Below are 20,719 nucleotides of genomic sequence, written 5' to 3'. Positions count from 1 at the left end.
GGAACAGATATGTAGAAAAAGGAACACTGATGTTGGCCTTGGAGTACACAATGAAACAGGGCAAGGGCTAATAAAGTTTTGCCAAGAGAACGCACTGGTCATAGCAAACACCCTCTTCGAACAACACAAGAGAAGACTCTACACATGGACATCACCAAATGGTCAATACTGAAATCAGATTGATTATATTCTTTGCAGCCAAAGATGGAGAAGCTCTATACAGTCAGAAAAACAAGACTAGGAGCTGACTGTGGCTCAGATCATGAACTCTTTATTGCCAAATTCAGACTTAAGTTGAAGAAAGTAGGGAAAACCACTAGACCATTCAGGTATGACCTAAATCAAATCCCTTACGATTATACAGTGGAAGTGACAAACAGATTCAAGGGATTAGATCTGATAGACAGAGTGCCCGAAGAACTATGGATGGAGGTTCATGACATTGCACAGGAGGCAGTGATCAAAACCATCCCCAAGAAAAAGAAATGCAAAAAGGCAAAATGGTTGTCTGAGGAGGCTTTACAAATAGCTGAGAAAAGAAGAGAAGTGAAAGGCAAAGAAAAAAAGGAAAGATATACTCATTTGAATGCAGAATTCCAAAGAACAGCAAAGAGAGATAAGAAAGCCTTCCTCAGTGATCAGTGCAAAGAAATAGAGGAAAACAATAGAATGGGAAAGACTAGTGATCGCTTCAAGAAACTTAGAGATACCAAGAGAATTTTTCACGCAAAAATGGGCACAATCAAGGACAGAAATGGTATAGACCGAACAGAAGCAGAAGATATTAAGAAGAGTTGGCAAGAATACACAGAAGAACTATTCAAAAAAGATCTTCATGACCCAGATAATCACGATAGTGTGATCACTCACCTAGAGCCAGACTGGAATGCAGAATCAAGTGGACCTTAGGAACCATCACTATGAACAAAGCTAGTGGAGGTGATGGAATTCTAGCTGAGCTATTTCACATCCTAAAAGATGATGCTGTGAAAGTGCTGCACTCAATATGCCAGCAAATTTGGGAAACTCAGCAGTGGCCACAGGACTGGAAAAGGTCAGTTTTCATTCCAATCCCAAAGAAAGGCAATGCCAAAGAATGCTCAAACTACCGCACAATTGCACTCATCTCACACACTAGCAAAGTAATGCTCAAAATTCTCCAATCCAGACTTCAACAGTATGTTAACTGAGGACTTCCAGGTATTCAAGCTGGATTTAGAAAAGGGAGAGGAACCAGAGGTCAAATTGCCAACATCCGTTTGCTAGATAATAGAAAAAGCAAGAGAGTTCCAGATAAACGTCTACTTCTGCTTCATTGACTATGCCAAAGCCTTTACTGTGTGGATCCCAACAAACTGGAAAATTCTTAAAGAGATGGAAATATAAGACCAACTGACCTGCCTCCTGAGAAATATGTATGCAGGTCAAGAAGCAACAGTTAGAACTAGACATGGAACAACAGACTGGTTCCAAATTGGGAAAGGAGTACGTCAGGGCTGTATATTGTCACCCTGCTTATTTAACTTATATGCAGAGTACATCATGAGACATGCCAAGTTGGATGAAGCACAAGCTGGAATCAAGATTGCCAGGAAAAATATCAATAACCTCAGATATGCAGATGACACCACCCTTATGGCAGAAAGCGAAGAACTAAAGAGCCTCTTGATGAAAGTGAAAGAAGAGAGTGAAAAACTGGCTTAAAACTCAACATTCAGAAAACTAAGATCATGGCACCCGGTTCCATCACTTCATGGCAAGTAGATGGGGAAACAATGGAAACAGTGAGAATCTTTCTTTGGGCTTCAAAATAACTGCAGATGGTGACTGCAGCCATGAAAGTAAAAGACACTTGCTCCTTGGAAGAAAAGTTTTGACCAACCTAGACAGCATATTAAAAAACAGAGACGTTACTTTGCCAACAAAGGTCAGTCTAGTCAAAGCTATAGTTTTTCCAGTCATCATGTATGGATGTGAGAGTTGGACTATAAAGAAAGATGAGCACTGAAGAATGGATGCTTTTGAACTGTGGTGTTGGAGAAGACTCTTGAGAGTCCCTTGGACAGCAAGGAGATCATACCAGTCCATTCTAAAGGAAATCAGTCCTGAATATTCATTGGAAGGACTGATGCTGAAGCTGAAACTCCAATACTTTGGCCACCTGATGCAAAGAACTGACTCATGTGAAAAGACTGATGCTGGGAAAGATTGAAGACGGGAAGAGAAGGGGATGACAGAGGATGAGATGGTTGGATGGCATCAAAGACTCAATGGACATGAGTTTGAATAAACTCCAGGAGTTGGTGACGAACAGGGAGGCCTGGGGTGCCACAGTCCATGGGGTCACAAAAACGACTGAGCGACTGAACTGAAGTGATGTTCTTGGAAAGAGTTGCTTAATAGGGTCTGAGTAGAGAGAACTTCAGATAATGAGCATCATAAAAATGTACATATCCTCTGACCATTTACTTCTACCTCTGGGGCTCTAGGTTAAGGAAATACTTCCAAATTATAGAAAATGTCGTATTTATCAAGCTTTTTATCCTAACCTTTATGAAGAATTGGAAACAACCACAATACATAATTGAGGATTGCTTAAATTATGGGATTGTCATTCAGGGTAATTTTATGAGTACATTAAAAATGATGACTATGAAAGCTAGTTTCTTAACTAGAGAAAGGACTCTTAGAATCAATGAATTTAGAAAGCAGTCCAAGCAGCATGGTTTGAATCTCTTCTTCAGTTACTAAAAAAGGCTTCAAAGTGAAATCCCTTTGTTAAACACAAAAAGAAACTGTAACTGAATTAAAATTAAACTGTGAAATTAAAAAAGACCTTGAAAGGAGAAAAATCAGGTTTCTGTTTATAGGAACACAGAATGAGAAAGACATGCATAAAATTAATGGCAAAACCATATATTTGATCACATAAAAATTTTTGTGTATAAAAAACTGAAAGCAAAATAAAAAGACAAAAAACTTGGGACTACATCTGTGGCAGGAATCACAGAAAACAGATGATTGATATTTTAAGTGATCTTACAGTCAATAAGAAAACACAATACTCTAAGGAGAAAAAAAAATGGACAAGTCAGGAGATCTCACAAAAGATATCCCAGGGGTCAAAAAGTCGGAGAATGGGTGTTCAACTTAATAAGCATCAAAGAAATAGAAATCAAACAATGGGATGCTTTTTATTCCTCTGAAATTGCAGATTTGAATAAAATGAGTTTGCCCAAGGTTATGGAAGGGTCTGCTTTTGGAGAGCAGTTTGATCTGTGTCAAAATTTTTAAAGTATAATTGATTTTATTACCTCTCTGTTAGGCATGATGTAAACGGTAGACAAGGATTATCTCTTGCAATCCTCAGAATCACCCTTTCAGGTAAATAACATGGTTATTTCCATATTAATGATGTAGAAAATGAAGTGTTGGAGGAATAATCCAAACTTCTTCAAGGTTCCTTATATAGTATAATGGAGCCAGAACATCAGACACACCTGATGTTGTCACCAGAGTGTGAACCAACCATGCTTGCCTAACAGTTTATCCCCTAGATATTTATGTATCTAAGACTGAATATGTTTATCACAGTATTTTGTAAGAGCAGAAACCTTTCAAAACAATTGAAATGCCCAACAGTCTACTCCATGGAATACAATGCCGGTATTAAAAATCATATTGAACCAGAAAATATTCATGGGAAAATGTTTGTAATACATTTGTGAAAGGGGCAGATTTCAAAACCATGTTTATAATAAAAATATAGTTTTTAAATACGGAGAAGCTCTTTTGCTGATGGAGAAGCCAACAAAAACAAGACCAGGAACTGACTGTGGCTCAGATCATTTTCTCAGTCAGCGCCAAAGAATTGATGCTTTTGAACTGTGGTGTTGGAGAAGACTCTTGAGAGTCCCTTGGACAGCAAGATCAAACCAGTCCATCCTAAAGGAAATCAGTCCTGAATATTCATTGGAAGGACTGATGCTGAAGCTGAAACTCCAATACTTTGGCCATCTGATGTGAAGAACTGACTCACTGGAAAAGACTCTGATGCTGGGAAAGATTGAAGGCGGGAAGAGAAGGGGACGACAAAGGATGAGATTGTTGGATGGCATCACCGACTCAGTGGACATGAGTTTGGGTAAACTTTGGGAGTTGGTGACAGACAGGGAAGCCTGGCATGCCGTAGTCCATGGGGTCGCAAGGACTCAGACACGACTGAGTGACTGAACTGAACTGAACTGATGTTCCATATGGCTTTCTTTTTGCATTAAACTTCAATTTTTATATATTTATGTGTCATTTTGATAGTGCTTTTATCACCAATGTACTAGACAAACTGATGAAATAGAAAAAATGAAAGGCATGGTGCTCCTACACCAATAAGGCACTTTTATTATGCTGCCTTTAATGATCAACTCTCATTTAACTTGATAGTGGTAAAATGAAACTGACTGAAAAGGGGGTGGAGACTTCCTGTATCACTCACATAAGTACTTGAAACCTTGCAATAACACTTTGGCAGAAGGACTGGGAATTGTAACAAGAATTCCCACATCGGGCTTCCAGCCCTTAAGAATGAATCGGCTGCTGACTCCTTCACTGTCCCTCTGACTTTCCTGGCACTTTGCCAGGTTCCCTAATTCTTTCCCATGGTAAAGAGTTTGGGAAGCTAATATTTCAGTTTTTTAATCTGGTGTTTCCTATTCTCTTTAGATTGATGTGCTTAGTTAAAAAAAAAAAAACTGGTGTTTTTATTTTTATTGTGATGGAAATGGAGAAGTGGACCGTCAGTGTTTATATTACTTTTAGCTTACAGAACATTGGATTTGGAAGTTTAGATGTTAGTACAGAGTGAACATCCAGGTCTCTTGGTGCCCAAATGTGTATTTGTCATTGTTTCTATGAACAGGTTCCTGGCATTAATTTACCCGTCAACCAACTGACCTATTTCTTCGCTGCAGTCCTCATTAGCGGTGTTGTACATGAAATTGGACATGGAATAGCAGCTATTAGGTAATGATATTTCCCTCTTTCTCTATATATATACGGGATGCAAAAAAAGCATTTCATTTAGAAGGACTTATTACTAAAATCTGGGACTTCCCAGGTGGTGCTAATGGCAAAGAACCCACCTGCCAATGCAGGAGAAATAAGAGACACGGGTTTGATCCCTGGGTTGGGAAGATCCTCTGGAGTAGGGAAAGGCAACCCACTCCAGTATTCTTGCCTGGAGAATTCCATGGACAGAGGAGCCTGACGTACTACAGTCCATGGGATCGCAGAGTCGGGCACGACTGAAGCAACTTACCACTCACACATTACTAAAATCTGCTACATTTGATACTTTTTCTTTCTGTGACTACTGCCCAGTGCATATCCACCATTATTACTTTAAGCTACCTTCTCTTTTGTAGACATTAATATATTGATGAATATGCTTAGTTAATTGTGCACATCTATAATCTGGGACTTTCTGTCCTTTGTCCTTTGCCAGCATGGTTATATCCTCATAGTGCATCACTATTTTCATCCAATCCCGAAACCTAATCTTTATATTCATCATTGGATCAGAATGATAACCACTGCAGTCAAATCCCATCCACCTGCCTTCTTAGTACTTACTTTGGCTCATCATCTGAAATACTTTCCTGCTTCTACTCATGGCCTCTGCTGCCTACAGCAAGAACACTGAAAGCTCTGGGTTTGTTAACAAATATCATAGCCTGTCTAGAAAACCAAGTGGGAAAAGATAAGGGAGGATGAGACCTGGGACTTGCTTCAAGTATCATGCCCTGTTCTTGTCTTGACTCTCCAAGTGTATCATTGTAATTATACCTGAGCATTTTAAAGTCTCCTAAATGTGTGAAATCGTGATAGGGGAGAGAGTGAGTCACAACTCCCCTTTATTCCTGATAATGAACACACATACTGATGGGAATGTGTTTCATCCTTTGGGTGTGTGGACCACATAAAAAGTTTTAAAGGAGAAGATTTAATCATTTCTTATTACTTTCCAGTTGCTTATGAAAAGAGTCTGTTGACTCTCATCTTGACAGAGAGTCTTGACCCTCATCTTGACAGAGCATATACTGTTACACAGGTGTGCCATGTAGTGGTTTAAATGGGCGGCTAGTTTTTTTTCTCTCTTTCATCTTTGTTTCCTCTTCTTTAGCTCTGTAGCTTTTAGGGTTTTACATAGAAAAGCATTGTTATTAACAGTTTAATAATTCATAATATGTTTATGAAATAGTATGGGTAATTTTTTATAAAATCCCAGTTGCTGAGAAAAAGTGAATTTTACAGTCATCTTAGATATTTAATGCTAGGTGACAGCACAAAATATTTAGATGATACTTTTTGTCAGAGTAGCTGAGTGGTCTTTTGAGGCTTTTAAATGTAATTCCATTTTTAGAGAATGAGTTGATAAAAAAACAGTTATCTTGAGGACAATCTGAGCATTATGTATTTTAAAATGTACTTAACATTAATTCAGCAATAATACATTTAGATAAAATGCCATCCTTATAATAGCTAAGACAAATATAAATATTTAAATTATTTATTAATACTTGAATTCTATTTTCTACCATCTCCTTCCCTGAAAATAATTCAGAGTAAACCATAAAAATGTTTTTTTTTTTTTAGTTTCTCACAGAAATATTATTGCTTTGTATTTGTGACTAATTTTAAGTTATTTGCTCAGCATATTGGTTTCTAAAAACTTTGAAGTTATAAGCTATTTCAGAATGCCCTGTTTTACAAAACATAATTTCACTGATAACTAAATCTGTATGCTATTATAAAATTATGATATACATGTATATCATATATAATTCTTTGTCCAGAGAGACTTGTATTTTAAACAAGAATTTGAATTACATTGGGGAGTTTTATGATTACATGCATTATTAATTTGAAAAATGTGATACTAGTAGTAAATTCCTTTTTCTTATGTGATTTCTTAGGGAACAAGTTCGATTTAATGGCTTTGGGATTTTTCTCTTCATTATTTATCCTGGAGCATTTGTTGATCTGTTCACCACTCATTTGCAACTTATATCACCAGTCCAACAGCTAAGGATATTTTGTGCAGGTAAAAGATTTAAATTTCTTTATATATCTGTGTGATTAGTGGTTTTATGGAAAGTACTCACATCACAAATGTGGTTGATAAACTCAGATTATAAGACTTTAAGTTCAAAGTAGTAGAGCAAAATAATTTACATTGCAGTTTTTTACCCCATTTTTTAACATGAGTTATTTTTAAAAGATTAAAAGTAAAATGAGCAGAACATACCATGAAAATATGGATAAAGCATTGAAGTAGACATGTTCAGTTCAGTCGCTCAGTCGTGTCCCTGTCCATCACCAACTCCTGGAGTCCACCGAAACCCATGTCCATTGAGTCTGTGATGCCATCCAACCATTTCATCCGAAGCAGACATGGGAGGTCACTAAATAATCATAAGGAATATAATCCATGATGAAAATGTAATCATGCGTCTTACTGAATAAACAAATCATCAAAACAAAAATAGAAAAAAGTACCAGGAAAAAACACAAACGTAATAAAGGAGGCTTGTCTCTCAACAAATGGCAGTTATGTACGAAAAAGTCTTTATTGTTGAAGCTCTGATTACTAAGATAAAAGTCAATAGTTATGTCAAACCCTATACCATGACAGTTTATTTTCAAGTGCCCAGGAAACTAATAAAAATTGGCCAGTTAAATTCAAAATCATAATTGCAGTATTTTTTTAAATGGTAATGAAGTAATGTGTAAAGTTTTGCTAAAATGAAAAGTCACTACCTTAGGCAGTTATTATGAAATAAGAAATGAAAGTATATCAGTTAAGCAGTCAACTAAAGAAATGAGAAAAGAACTATGAAATAGGTAAGAATTGATGTAATTAGTATAGATAGATAGATACAGTCGGTTAGTCGTGTCCAACTCTTTGCGATCCCATGGACTGTAGCCTGCCAGGCTCCTCTGTCCGTGGAATTCTCCAGGCAAGAATACTGCATCAGTTCAGTTCAGTCACTCAATTGTGTCCAATTCTTTGCGACCCCGTGGACTGCAGCACGCCAGGCTTTCCTGCCCATCACCAACTCCCAGAGCCTGCTCAAACTCATGTCCATCAAGTCAGTGATGCCATCCAACCATCTCATCCTCTGTCGTCCCCTTCTCCTCCTGCCTTCAGTCTTTCCCAGTATCAGGGTCTTTTCCAATGAGTCAGTCTTCGCATGAGGTGGCCAAAGTATTGGAGTTTCAGCTTCAGCATTAGTCCTTCCAATGAATATTCAGGACTGATTTTCTTTAGGATGAACTGGTTTAATCTCCTTGCAATCCAAGGAGCAAGCGTCTTTTAATTTCATGGCTGCAGTCACCATCTTCGATGATTTTGGAGCCCAGGAAAATAAAGTCTGTCACTGTTTGAATTGTTTCCCCATCTTTTTGCCATGAAGTGATGGGACCAAGGGATTCTCAGGAGTCTTCTCCAACACCACAGTTCAAAAGCATCAATTCTTCCGCGCTCAACTTTATAGTCCAACTCTCACATCCATACATGACTACCGGAAAAACCATAGCTTTGACCAGATGGACCTTTATCTGCTAAGAATACTGCAGTGGGTAGCCATTCCCTTCTCCTGGGGATCTTCCCAACCCAGGGATTAAACCCCGGTCTCCTGCATTGCAGGCAGATTCTTTACCATCTGAGCCACTAGGGAAGCCCCATAATCAGTATGAAAATACACAAAAAGTGTAATAAATTAGAAAAAAAAAACTTTTAAATTCAAGAGTTCTTGGAAGAACAAAAGATTAAGCAATGGAGAAAACATTTATAGACAGAATTAGCAGTCAGATTGGGGAATGACAACTGATACAGAGAAATTTTAAACAATTATAAAAGTGTTCTTTCTTCATCTGCAAAAAATTTTCACAAACCTGGATAATTATTTTTTAAATAGCCTAAATTAACCCCAGCAGAAATAGAAAAAAAAATTATAAATAGGATGATTACCACAGAAGAAATTAAGGAAGTTGAAGAATGGTCCTGAAAGTTCAATATGTAGAATTATTTCAAATCTTGAAGAAAAGATTTTTCTTTTCAATTCCAATTTAGCATAAACTTTCCAGATTACATATAGAAGGAAGCCAAGAATTTTTTTAAAGTTGGTGTACTAACACTGCTGTATCCTGTAAAGCACACAAAAAAATTCTATAGACAGTTGGTGCATGTAAACAACACAAAGATGGCTTAACATTAGGAAATGTTATATGTGAATGTGGTAAACACTGATTACCCTTAAGGGAAAAATATAACCTCAGCAGATATTGAAATGGGTATTTAATAAAATTCAATATCCATTAATGCTTAAAAAACAAAAATCTTTAGAAAAAGTGGAAATAGTTGGATATTTACTAATGGTATAAAACTTAAAAGCATTTCTATTAAAGCACTGGCCCCTAACCTTTTGGGAACCTGGGACCAGTTTTGTGGAAGACAAAAACCAGGGGTTGAGGGGTGGATATGGTTCAAATGGTAATGCAAGTGATGGACCAGTGCTAGTCTATGGCCCAGCACCTTGTATTAAAGGAAAAGACAGGCATTCCCACTATCACTGATATTGTTAAACGGTCTATAAATGTGGGTCGGTGCAATTAAAAATTTTTTTAGTGCAATTAAATTTAAAAAAAGCATAAATATTAGAAAAGGATAGGTCTTCTCCTCCCTCCCCCCTATCCCCGCCATACTCATACAGGTGGTGGAGTAGAAGGGGAGGGACAATGAAAATCAATGAAAATGAAACAAAAAATTATGCAGAGCCTGGTTGCTATACTCAAAAGAAACACTTCCTTAGCACGCTAAGCAGCGCGGGTACGGGGGTGGGGGAGATGGCGCATGTGCGAGCGTACAACTGTGGGCACGTACTGGACTGTGGGCACGTACAACTGTGGGGCGCCTCAGCTTAGAAGCGCATGTGCAAGGTGCCCCAAAGCGCATGCGCAAGGTTCCCCAAAGCGCATGCGCGCTGCCAACCCAGGAGCACTTGCGCCTCGTCCGCGTCGTGCTCTGCAACCGCGCGCACTTTCTTGCAAAGCACGAGGTTTTCTCCTTTCGGCTTTTTTTTCCGCGGCCTTTTGGTCACCAGTCCGCTGATTAGTAGCCTCTGAAGAGCCCTCAGCCATGGACTCCCACGAGTCATTCTATGTCACAGAGGACCTGGAGTTGTATCCAGAGATCGTGGGGCTGCAGCAGGTGCAGCTGGCGCCCGTCTCTGAGGAGAGCCTCTACGAGGAGACCGTCTGTGAGGAGACCGTCTGTAAGGAGACCGTCTGTGAGGAGACCGTCTATGAGGAGACCGTCTGTGAGGAGACCGTCTATGAGGAGACCGTCTGTGAGGAGACCGTCTGTGAGGAGACCGTCTGTGAGGAGACCGTCTCTGTGGAGACCATGGGGACGGAGACAATCATGGAATACAAGGATGTCACCGGCAATTGGTTCCATGGTGGCCACCACTATCCACCTCTGATTGCGCTGCAGCCTCTTTTTACAAGCAGTCCAGCCCAAGGGGACCGTGACCAAGAAATGGTCGTGGTGCAGACGCGGGAGGAGGTTGTGACCTGCTGCCAAACCGAAAGCCTTCAGGCCAGTGACCAGACTTTCATCCCAGGCCTCGACGACAGCTACTTTGAGCAGACCTTGTCTCCTCTGTCAGGCTCCACGTCTTCCTCAGCCTGCAACTTCAGCAGGAAGCCCAGCGGCCACGGCCAGAAACCCGACGGTAAGAAGGGTTACCCGGGCAGTGAGGCGACGGTGGGAAGCAGCTCCAAGGGAGGCCCTAAGAAGTGGGAGCAGAAGCAGGTCGAGATCCAAACCCTAGAGGGTCAGTTCTCTGTCACCATGTGGTCCGCAACCAATAAGAAAGACCCTGAGGCTGGACAGACTGAGAACTCAGTTCCTGATTATTCAGAGTACTTGACGGGTAAAAAACTGCCTCCTGAGGGAATTCCTGGTATTGATCTCTCAGATCCCAAACAACTGGCCGAATTTGCTAAAATGAAACCTAAAAATACTAAAGATGATGTGCCGAGAACAGTAGCTTGCCCTCACACAGGCTGCTTGAAGATGTTCAGGGATAGAGCTGCTTTGAAAAAACATATGCACACCCATGGTCCCAGAGTTCATGTCTGTGCAGAATGTGGCAAAGCTTTTGTTGAAGGCTCAAAATTGAAACGTCATCAACTGGTGCATACCGGAGAGAAGCCATTTCAGTGCACCTTTGAAGGCTGCGGAAAACGCTTTTCCCTAGATTTCAACCTGCGCACCCACGTGCGAATCCATACCGGAGATAGGCCCTACGTGTGCCCTTTCAGTTGCTGTAATAGAAGGTTTTCTCAGTCAACTAACCTGAAATCTCATATCTTAACACATACTAAGAATAAAAATAGGAAGTAAAAAGAAGGGAAGACTCTTCTCAGGCTTGGAAAGTGTCTTCCAGTTGTGTAATTGAAAATGAATATGCCTCTCTTTCGTAGACTGTTTCTAGAAAAGAATTTTGTGACTGACTCCAGTATATCTAAGGGTTAAGTTTTGATAGATTTAGTAAAAATAAAATTAAAAGGTTAAAAAAAAAGGACAAAAAAAGAAAAGAAAAAAAAGTAATTCTTCATATAACATTGTTAAGAAGTTCTGTCTTGTTCTGTAGTTTTGTCTTGTTCTGTAATACCACTTGAAAAATAGGATTTTGTAATGCTTGCTCGTGGATCTCACATCAAAAGACTGTTCTTTAAAAAAAGAAAAGACTGTTCTTTATCCAACTGTGATAAAAATGGGACTTTTCACATTACTTTAAAATGAAGTTTTGCCTATTGTTTGAATTTTTGAAGTTCTGTATTTTCTAAATGTTCATGTTTATATTTTTTAAGAATATGTTTAGTACTAAAAAAAAAGAATATGCTTAGTAGTTCTGTGTATAGTTTTTCTGGAAGTAGATAACTTTGCTTGCAGGTTTTCTTTAAATGAGTGAACTGCTGCTGCTGCTAAGTCGCTTCAGTCGTGTCCGACTCTGTGCGACCCCATAGACGGCAGCCCACCAGGCTCCCCCGTCCCTGGGATTCTCCAGGCAAGAAAGTGGGTTGCCATATCCTTCTCCAGTGCATGAAAGTGAAAGGTGAAAGCGAAGTCGCTCGGTGGTGTCTGACTCTTCGCCACCCCATGGACTGCAGCCTACCAGGCTCCTCCATCCATGGGATTTTCCAGGCAAGAGTACTGGAGTGGGGTGCCATTGCCTTCTCTGAAAAAAACTTATATAGGTTTTGTTTGCTATCTTAATTTTGGTTGTATTCTTTGACATTAATGAATGTTACATAACAGTGTTTTAACTGCATTGAATTAGTAGTTTTGAATATTAGGTAAGTTGTAGTAGTCAGTTTAAACCTGTTTTAGTCTTTTTACTCCCCCCGCTCCCCAAATACTGCCAGGTACTGTTGTTTAGTCCTTTCTTTGCCTGTTCAGTTAGGGAATGGTGCTCAGCTGTGGAATACATTGTGTACGTAATGACTCTTACCATTTGGTGTGTAAATCCTTTATAATAGACAAAGCAAAAAATAAAAATACCTGTTCTAAAGAAAAAAACTTGTCTTTATAAGTATTGTAGCTAGAAAATAGAGAAAATGGGGAGGGTGCTAAGTGGCATCTGGTGGGTGGGTAGAGGCCAGGGTTGCTGCTAAACATTTTACAACGCACAGGTCAGTCCCCTACAACAAAGAATTATCTGGCCCAAAGTGCCAGTAGTGCCACTGTTGAGAAACCTGGCTCCAGAGAAAGCAAAAACGGTAACAAAAATTCATTTGGTGCACTGAAAAGCAAATCATTAATGAACAAGAGGTTGTTTAAACAAAGGAAATAAAGGTACCCACATTGCAACTTAGCCATCACTGGAAATCTGAAATCTAGCAGGGTGGTCTGGTACCAGCTGCATCCCTGAAAAGAGATAGGAGGCTCCCCAGAGGGTCAAAGAATCAGTGCTGCTATGTGCCCCTCTGAGTGTTGCTTGGATGAGAAGAGCCAGGGTTGTATGGTGGGGTCATCCTGATAAAGAAGAGGTAGGGTACAACATTTAGGGAGTTCTGTTGGACTGTACCATCGTGAGGAGAAAGCTGAATATAGCACATGGTAGTGGTGGCAAATCTAATCAGTGGGGATGGATTTTTGTGAAATTGTGGGACTAGCAACAGGGTGTGGGGTGGTGGGAGGGGTGGAATAGCTGTATTCCTAAATTAGTTTCACTAGGGTAAATTCCAGTGGGTCAAAGAATCAGAGGGTTTTGTTTGTTTGTTTGGTCTTAATTTTGTTTTTTAAGTGATCTATGAAAGCAATACAAAAGAACACAGATCTTCTACAATCTTGAACTGGGAATAAAGGAGCCATTTGACCACACCAAAATTTAAAATATATGCATAGGCAAAACTATAAACCTAGCCAAACAAACTGGAGGAAATGATCAAAATACCTCATATAGAAGACCAAATTCCTCAATGTATGTATTACAAATAATAATACATATCAATTCGTTTTTTTAAAAATTCAAAAAATGCAAACTGACAATGGATAAAAGTAAGCAATTCTCAAACAACAATATAACCATTTAATAACCATGAAAAATGTACAAACTCATTCATATTTAAAGAAATAGAAATCAAAACAAAGATTTTACTTTTCACCTGGCAGATAACAGTCTAAAATTATGATAGCATCCAGTGTTGTTTAGAGGGTGGGGAAACATGACAATTATAAGAATATAATGCAGACTTGGAGGTTAACTTTAATGCATATATTTTTGACCCAACAATTCCATTTTTGTATAATTGTCCATACCTTCAGAGATGTGATCTTAATCAGATGCATAACATCATGAGCAAAGTTGTTGCAACACTGTGTGAAAAAGTTAAGATAGCCTAAGTGATCATTAGTAGGGAACCTTATTAATAAGTCAATATGTTTTTTAAAAAATAGATTACTCTGTAGTGGATATAAGGAATAGGTTAGATATGAATGTGCAGATAAGGGAAAAGTCAAAAGTATATAAATGAAAAAGCAAAACACAGTTTCAGATAAATAGCTTGATACCATTGGTGTTTTTATTTTTTATTTATTTTCTATTTTTTTTTTCATTGGTGTTTTTAAAACATCTCTGTGTATAAAACAGAAAGGATTGTTTACCCAATTATGTCTTGGGCTAGAGGAACATCTTGAAATGTACATGAAACATATATTATTAGCTAGAAATCTGGCTGCTGTAATACCTAAAAATAACAGTGACTTAAACACTCATAAAACATTAGAGATGTAAGTAGTTCAATGCTGATAATGGTAATTCTATGATCTGGAGGACTGAAGCGCTTTCTATCTTAGCTTTACGATTTCCCGTGTGCAGCTTCTATGTCGTACACTCAAGTTTAGCTCCATTATAGCTACATTCCAGCCAGTAAGACAATTCCCATCACCTCTGCTCGCATCCTTTTGCTGAAGTACAGTCATATGGCCACAGTCCCCTTAGATCTGGGCGATATCTTTAAGTTACATTTCTATCATTACAGGACACTGGTGCTGTCAGCCTCCTAGGGATGTTTGGAATGTGTGGGGTGGGGGACGTTGGTTGGTTGTCTCGGTGACATATATATGATATATATCCTGTATTGTAAGGGGCAAGACCTGCACACCTAAGAATCACACTGCCCAGAGAGCTGATATTTCCTCCACCCTGCCCCATAAGAAAAACTGTACTAGAGAGCGAGGATTGGTATGGGAGGGGCTGTTACCCGGTGGTATGCTAGTGAATGTTTAGCATATAGCCCAAAGGAAAGGGTGGAAAGTGAAGTCGCTCAGTCGTGTCCGACTTTTGCAACCCCATGGACTGTAGCCTGTCAGGCTCCTCCGTCCATGGGACTTTCAAGGCAAAAGTGCTGGAGTGGATCGCCATTTCTTTCTCCAGGGGATCTTCCCGACCCAGGAATCGAACCAGGGTCTCTCGCACTGCGGGCAGACGCTTCACCGTCTGAGCCACCAGGGAAGCCCCGGAGGGAAGGGTGGAAACCTCTGATAAACCAGCATTTGCTCATGTCTGTAGTATAAATACTCCCACCATGGCCAATTCGAAGGCACCAAGTGGTGCCTCCTAGTGGAGGAATTGGTTAAAGAGGCCCCGTCAGCTGTGGCAAGCTGGTAGGAGCAGGCTCCAGCACAACACTCAATTCTCCGATCTCTATAGAGATGGTGGAGATAGTTTATAGTCTTGATGTAAGATACATACCCCAGTTCAGCAAGAATGTTTTTTACTGCATCATAACTTTTATTTGATAGCTCTAAAGTTCCTTTCAAAGATCACAAGTATGTTTAAATGAATACATAACATTTTCTGAAAAAAAGCTATGGTAAGTAGAAGATACTCTATTCAGTATATGCACATACACACCCCTTTACATAGGTAATAAATGTATATATATTGAGAGAGAATGTAGACTCTAACAGTGTTAAATCGTATTAGCATGTGGTCTTCCTAGTGTTGAATTAACATAGTCATTTTAGATTTCAGTATTTGAAATTAAAGAAGCTTATAACTGAACATGTCTTCTGTACTAATAAATTGATCTATCTGCCTCACAGCTGCTTCTGGTGACTTTCCTAATATATCAGAATGCCTAGGTGTAATGAAATACAACTACCCTGCCCCTGGTTGAACTTACTCTTTTTGTTCCCTCTTTTCAGGTATCTGGCATAATTTCATCCTTGCACTCCTGGGTATTTTAGCTCTTATTCTCCTTCCTGTAATTCTCTTGCCGTTTTACTACACTGGAGTTGGGGTGCTTATCACTGAAGTTGCTGAGGTAAATGATAAGTTGTCTGGGGTATTCCACCAGATTTTGTGAAGTAACACTTAGCATTTTATGTCAGGAACTTTTATTCAAATTCCTCTCATGCACAGAATGTTCAGTTTTTCCTAAAGAAATTACGGTAATCCTTTCGAAGAAATAGTTTTGTGAAACACACTGGCTCTTTTAAAATACTGAAAATTGTTTCTGTTCTGAGTTACAAGAATGATATCAAGATTTTCTACCTGTAATTTGTTGATAAAATGCATCATTTACCTTTACTGTTTGTTTCATAATTGTGCTTTTGAGTCAAATGTCTTTACTCCTAAAAAGTAAGAAAGATGAAACCTAAGCTAGCCAGCCAGAACATTTCATGGGGGTTTTAAGTTATTAATGTCTTCAACTCTGTCTTTCACTCCCTTAGACTACTATGATGGTATCAAGTCATCTCTTCACACTTTGGGAAGAGAAAAATTACGTTTGTGAGCAACTGACTCACATACTGATATACTCACTGTGCTGACAGTATTGTCTGCATATTTGGGACTGTTTAGATAAGGTCTTGTCTTATCATTTTCTCCCTTGGTGACATAGGAAAATGAAGGCATTCTGGCAACCACTTTCACAAAAAATTTTAATTAGCAGCTTGGGAAAAACTGTCATTTTAATCTTAACTGTTGGTGAGTGAGGTTTGTTTGTTTTTTCAGTTGCAAAAAATTCAAAATCTTAGTCAAGTACGAAAAGTATAATTGTTGGGTTTTATTTTGTTATTTTTCTAGGACTATGCATCATGGATTCAAAGCTGGATTGTTTTTGCATTATTCAAAACTTTCTACTTAATTCAGTGTCTTTATTATTTGCTCAGATTAATCATAGCTTGTCTTCACACATTTTCTGATTTGGTTCTGCCCTCTTACCAAGGACTCACCTGCAATTGGACCTAGAGGCCTTTTTGTGGGAGACCTTGTCACCCATCTACAGGATTGTCCTGTTACCAATGTACAAGACTGGAATGAATGTCTGGATACCATCACCTATGAGCCCCAAATTGGTTACTGTATAAGTGCATCAACTTTGCAGCAGTTAAGCTTCCCAGTTAGAGGTATGTATATTTTCTCAGTATGATATAATTTAGGACTGCAAGCAGTAGTCCTTGCCATTCATTAATTCTTAGATTATATGTGTAGATTTATTTTGTTCTAACTTCCTTAAAACAAATCAGTAAAGTAATAATAGGCCTAAACGAGTAAACATCCTTCTTGGTAAATTAGATAATAATATGTATGTTTTGTCTATTATATTTTGTTGTTGAACTTCTAACGAATTTCATCTTTGATTTTCAGAACTCTAGGATCTAATTCAGCATTTAGATAACACTTGTGTTTAGTCAGCATTCAAGCTCAAACATAACCAATTAACTAAATTTCAGTAATTAAATACCCTTGTGCTATGTGGATGGTGGCATGTCCAAAGCTATTTGGGATATGGTTTTTTCGTGTGGCAGGTGTCCAGAGAAAATCATCTTGATGTCCAAAAATACTTCCTGAAGTCAGATCTGTTGTTCTGTCTAATAGGCAACAGGGTGAAGCAAGTTTACTTTCAGAAGCTGCCAAATGTATTTTTAGCTCTTCCATCTCTGGAAAATCAGTCTCCCAACTCTTAATACAAAACCCTGGGGATCCAAATCATTGAAAGTGTTGGAAAGCACAAATTATACTCACATTTTTAAATCAAGAAATGCTTGAGTACTTTTACATATCTACTGGGGTTAAGAAATATGATTAATTATTTAAAATAATTTTATTAAAGTGCCATGTGCAAAGTGGCAAAGTAGTAAGAACTGGTTTATATTTTTTTTCATATGTAATCTTCCATGTATAACCTATTATTTAAGATTAATTTTTATTTGTTTGGCACACTGGGTCTTAGTTGTGGCACACAATATCTTTAGTTGCTGCATGCAAACTCAGTTGGAGCATGTGGGATCTAGTTTCCCCACCAGAGATTGAACTCGGGACCCCTTCACTGGGAGCTTGGACTCTTAGCCACTGAAACACCAAGTCCCTCTACCCATTTTTAAGAGCTCTTTTTATTGCAAAAACTTTTCACACATAAATAAATGTTAAGAAAGTAGTATAGGGAATTCCCTGGAGGTCCAGTGGTTAGGACTCCATGCTTTCACTGCTGAGGATGTGGGTTCAATCCCTGTTGGGGAAACCAAGATCCTGCATGTCTTGCTGTAAGGGCAAAAAGAAAGAGGGAGAGTAATATAAATGAAACCTCATGCATCCTTCTCCCAGCTTTAGCAATTATCAACACTTTGCCAATTTTTTCATCCAGCCTGTCCACCTTTAAAGGAAATATTTGAAAGCACATTCCAGGTATCCTGTGATTTCATTCATAAACCTTAGCATATCTTTAATAGATGATGACCTTTTAGACATGACCACAGTACTATTATTACACCTAACAAAATTAACAATAATTCCTAATATCTAATTGGTATTCACTCTTCCCTGTTTTTTTTTTCTTTTTTACAGTTGGTTTCGGTTGGATGGTATGTCTTTTAAGTTATAACAATTCCCTCTGACACTTTAAAAAAAATCATTTGTTAAAGAAACTGAGTCATTTGTTTTGTCAAATTTATCATTAACATGTTCAAGTATCCCCCACATTTCCTATAGGAGGTAGTTAGGTCTAGAGACTTGATTAGACTCAGCATCCATTTTTGACAAGGGCAAAAATACCTAGGTAGCACTCAGTACTTCAAATTGCATCTCATGTTTTTCCATGTATTGCATCTTTTCAAATGGGTATGTAATCCACAGTATCTTCTTCTGTAAGAGAAGAATCCATTATTTCATACTTAAGTCCTTTATCATTTTCCTCAAGTTTGTCTAAATTTGGTATAACTAGTATTGAATTACCAAAGCCAAAATGACATTGTTATCAAATAAAATTTCTCTCCAATAGAATCGTTTTATTTAGGATATCTGTGTTTCAATGTTTATAGTTAGTCTTTTCCTGGCAGACAGAATGGAAGTGAAATTTTTCTTGAAATACTCCAGAGTTCTTTCCTTATTAATTTTTTGAGTATTTCACTATTATGGATCCTATGCTACATTTTGGAGGTATTTACTTAAAAACCCAAAGCAGGTATTACTCTTACCACACTCCCACACTAATAAAAAAAAAAATCAATCCCCAAATAATAGTTCTTCAGTATATATTTCATCTCCTTAGAAGTGACTGTATTAGGATACTTGTTGATTTTATATTGTGACTGTATCTGATAAACCTGTACCTTCATTTAATCATTTTTTAATGGAGTGCCTATACTTAGCCAGATTGTAGAAATCTTAATGACTGTAAATATAACTTAAAATAATATACTAGATTAATTTAAATGACAGGTTTGACCCCTGGAGCTATGGACATTTAAGAAAGCTATGGATTGATATTGTTTTACATGTATCTAGGTACATTTGTTACCATACATTATAATTGAGAGCATAAATATAGCCAAATATGGTAATATAAGATAACCTATATTCCAAAAGTAATTGATACTCAATTTAGAATAAAATTAGGTATGCACAATTAAAATTTTAAGAATTTATACCACTTCAAAACAGTAAAGCCACTTGGAAAAGATCTGACCCTGAAAGTGCCCATAAGCTGTCCCAGCCAATCATTTCTGGCCTTACTTCATACCCTGACTTTCCTAGGTGTATTATTAGATTTTTAAAGCTATTCCCTAAGATATTAAGCATACTAAATGTTCTCCTTTAAATGTTAACAGGTGGATTTCTGGCAAATTTTTAAAAACGTGGTTAACCTACATGAAATGACCATTCATTTTATGAAATTGTTGGGACCTTCTGTTTTTCTTCGGTCGATCCTTTCCTTTTTTATTTTTAAACATTAACCTGCTAACCTAGGAGCGGCATCAACAGAGCCAAGGCTGGTTTTATTCTACATCTGCCCTTGGTGCATGGAGTAAGCCTAATGAGCTTGTCCCATACACTCCTTAGAGATTGAATGGCCTTGCCAGGAAGCCCCAGAAAGGACACTGGGTGAGGGCTTGGAGATCTTTGTACCTAGAATAGATCTCTTCTTTCATTCTGAGTCAGAACAGAACAAACTTTTCCCCTATTCATATTCAAAGTGAAAGTGAAGTCCCTCAGTTGTGTCCGACCCTCAGCGACCCCATGGACTCAGACTACCAGGCGGCTCCATCCATGGGATTTTCCAGGCAATAGTACTGGAGTGGGTTGCCATTGCCTTCTCCAATGCATGAAAGTGAAAAGTGAAAGTGAAGTCGCTCAGTCGTGTCCAACCCTCAGCGACCCCATGGACTGCAGCCTTCCAGGCTCTTCTGTCCGTGGGATTTTCCAGGCAAGAGTACTGGAGTGGGGTGCCATTGCCTTCTCCAATTCATGTTCAAACCTCTGCTTAAATTAGGATTGCCATGTATCCATATGCCATTAGTTCCATTTGAATGGAACTAAAAGTTACAGACAAGAACTAGTTTGGTTCTTTTGGGGGACATATTTTTTGGCCTCACTGTATGGCATGTTAGTTCCACAAGCGGGAGTTGTACCCGCACTGTCTACAGTAGAAGCACAGAGTCTTCACCACTGGACCACCGGGGAAGTCCCTTTGGACTATTTTCTAACAAGTAGCTTACATTCTCTTTGTTTAGTTTGAGGGGACACTCTTCATATATGCCTAAAGCTAAGTTCATTTTTTCTTTTTTGTAAGTGTTGTCTTGAGTAAGAAAGGCTACTAAGTCCAGCATTTGAGCTGCATTTTTAAAAAGCGTGAGATTGAATAC

The 20,719-nt window shown here is 38.5% G+C and overlaps 1 protein-coding gene across 2 annotated transcripts in view; it reads left to right on the top strand.

Moving 5' to 3' along the window:
- The window catches only part of MBTPS2 (membrane bound transcription factor peptidase, site 2), a 46,923-nt gene that overhangs the window by 11,066 nt on the left and 15,138 nt on the right, over positions 1-20,719 (top strand). Inside the window, exons 4-7 of one of the 2 annotated variants that reach the window (XM_070783980.1) lie at positions 4,916-5,019; positions 6,972-7,099; positions 15,779-15,897; positions 16,804-16,984. In XM_070783980.1, coding sequence (XP_070640081.1) covers positions 4,916-5,019; positions 6,972-7,099; positions 15,779-15,897; positions 16,804-16,984 — 532 coding nt within the window. The other variant, XM_070783979.1, reaches the window with a different exon arrangement.

Source organism: Bos indicus, chromosome X, assembly GCF_029378745.1.
Source record: "Bos indicus isolate NIAB-ARS_2022 breed Sahiwal x Tharparkar chromosome X, NIAB-ARS_B.indTharparkar_mat_pri_1.0, whole genome shotgun sequence".
Classification (NCBI taxonomy): domain Eukaryota; kingdom Metazoa; phylum Chordata; class Mammalia; order Artiodactyla; family Bovidae; genus Bos; species Bos indicus.
Note: the sequence above shows the minus strand (reverse complement) of the source record. Positions and strands in the feature narration are given on the sequence as shown.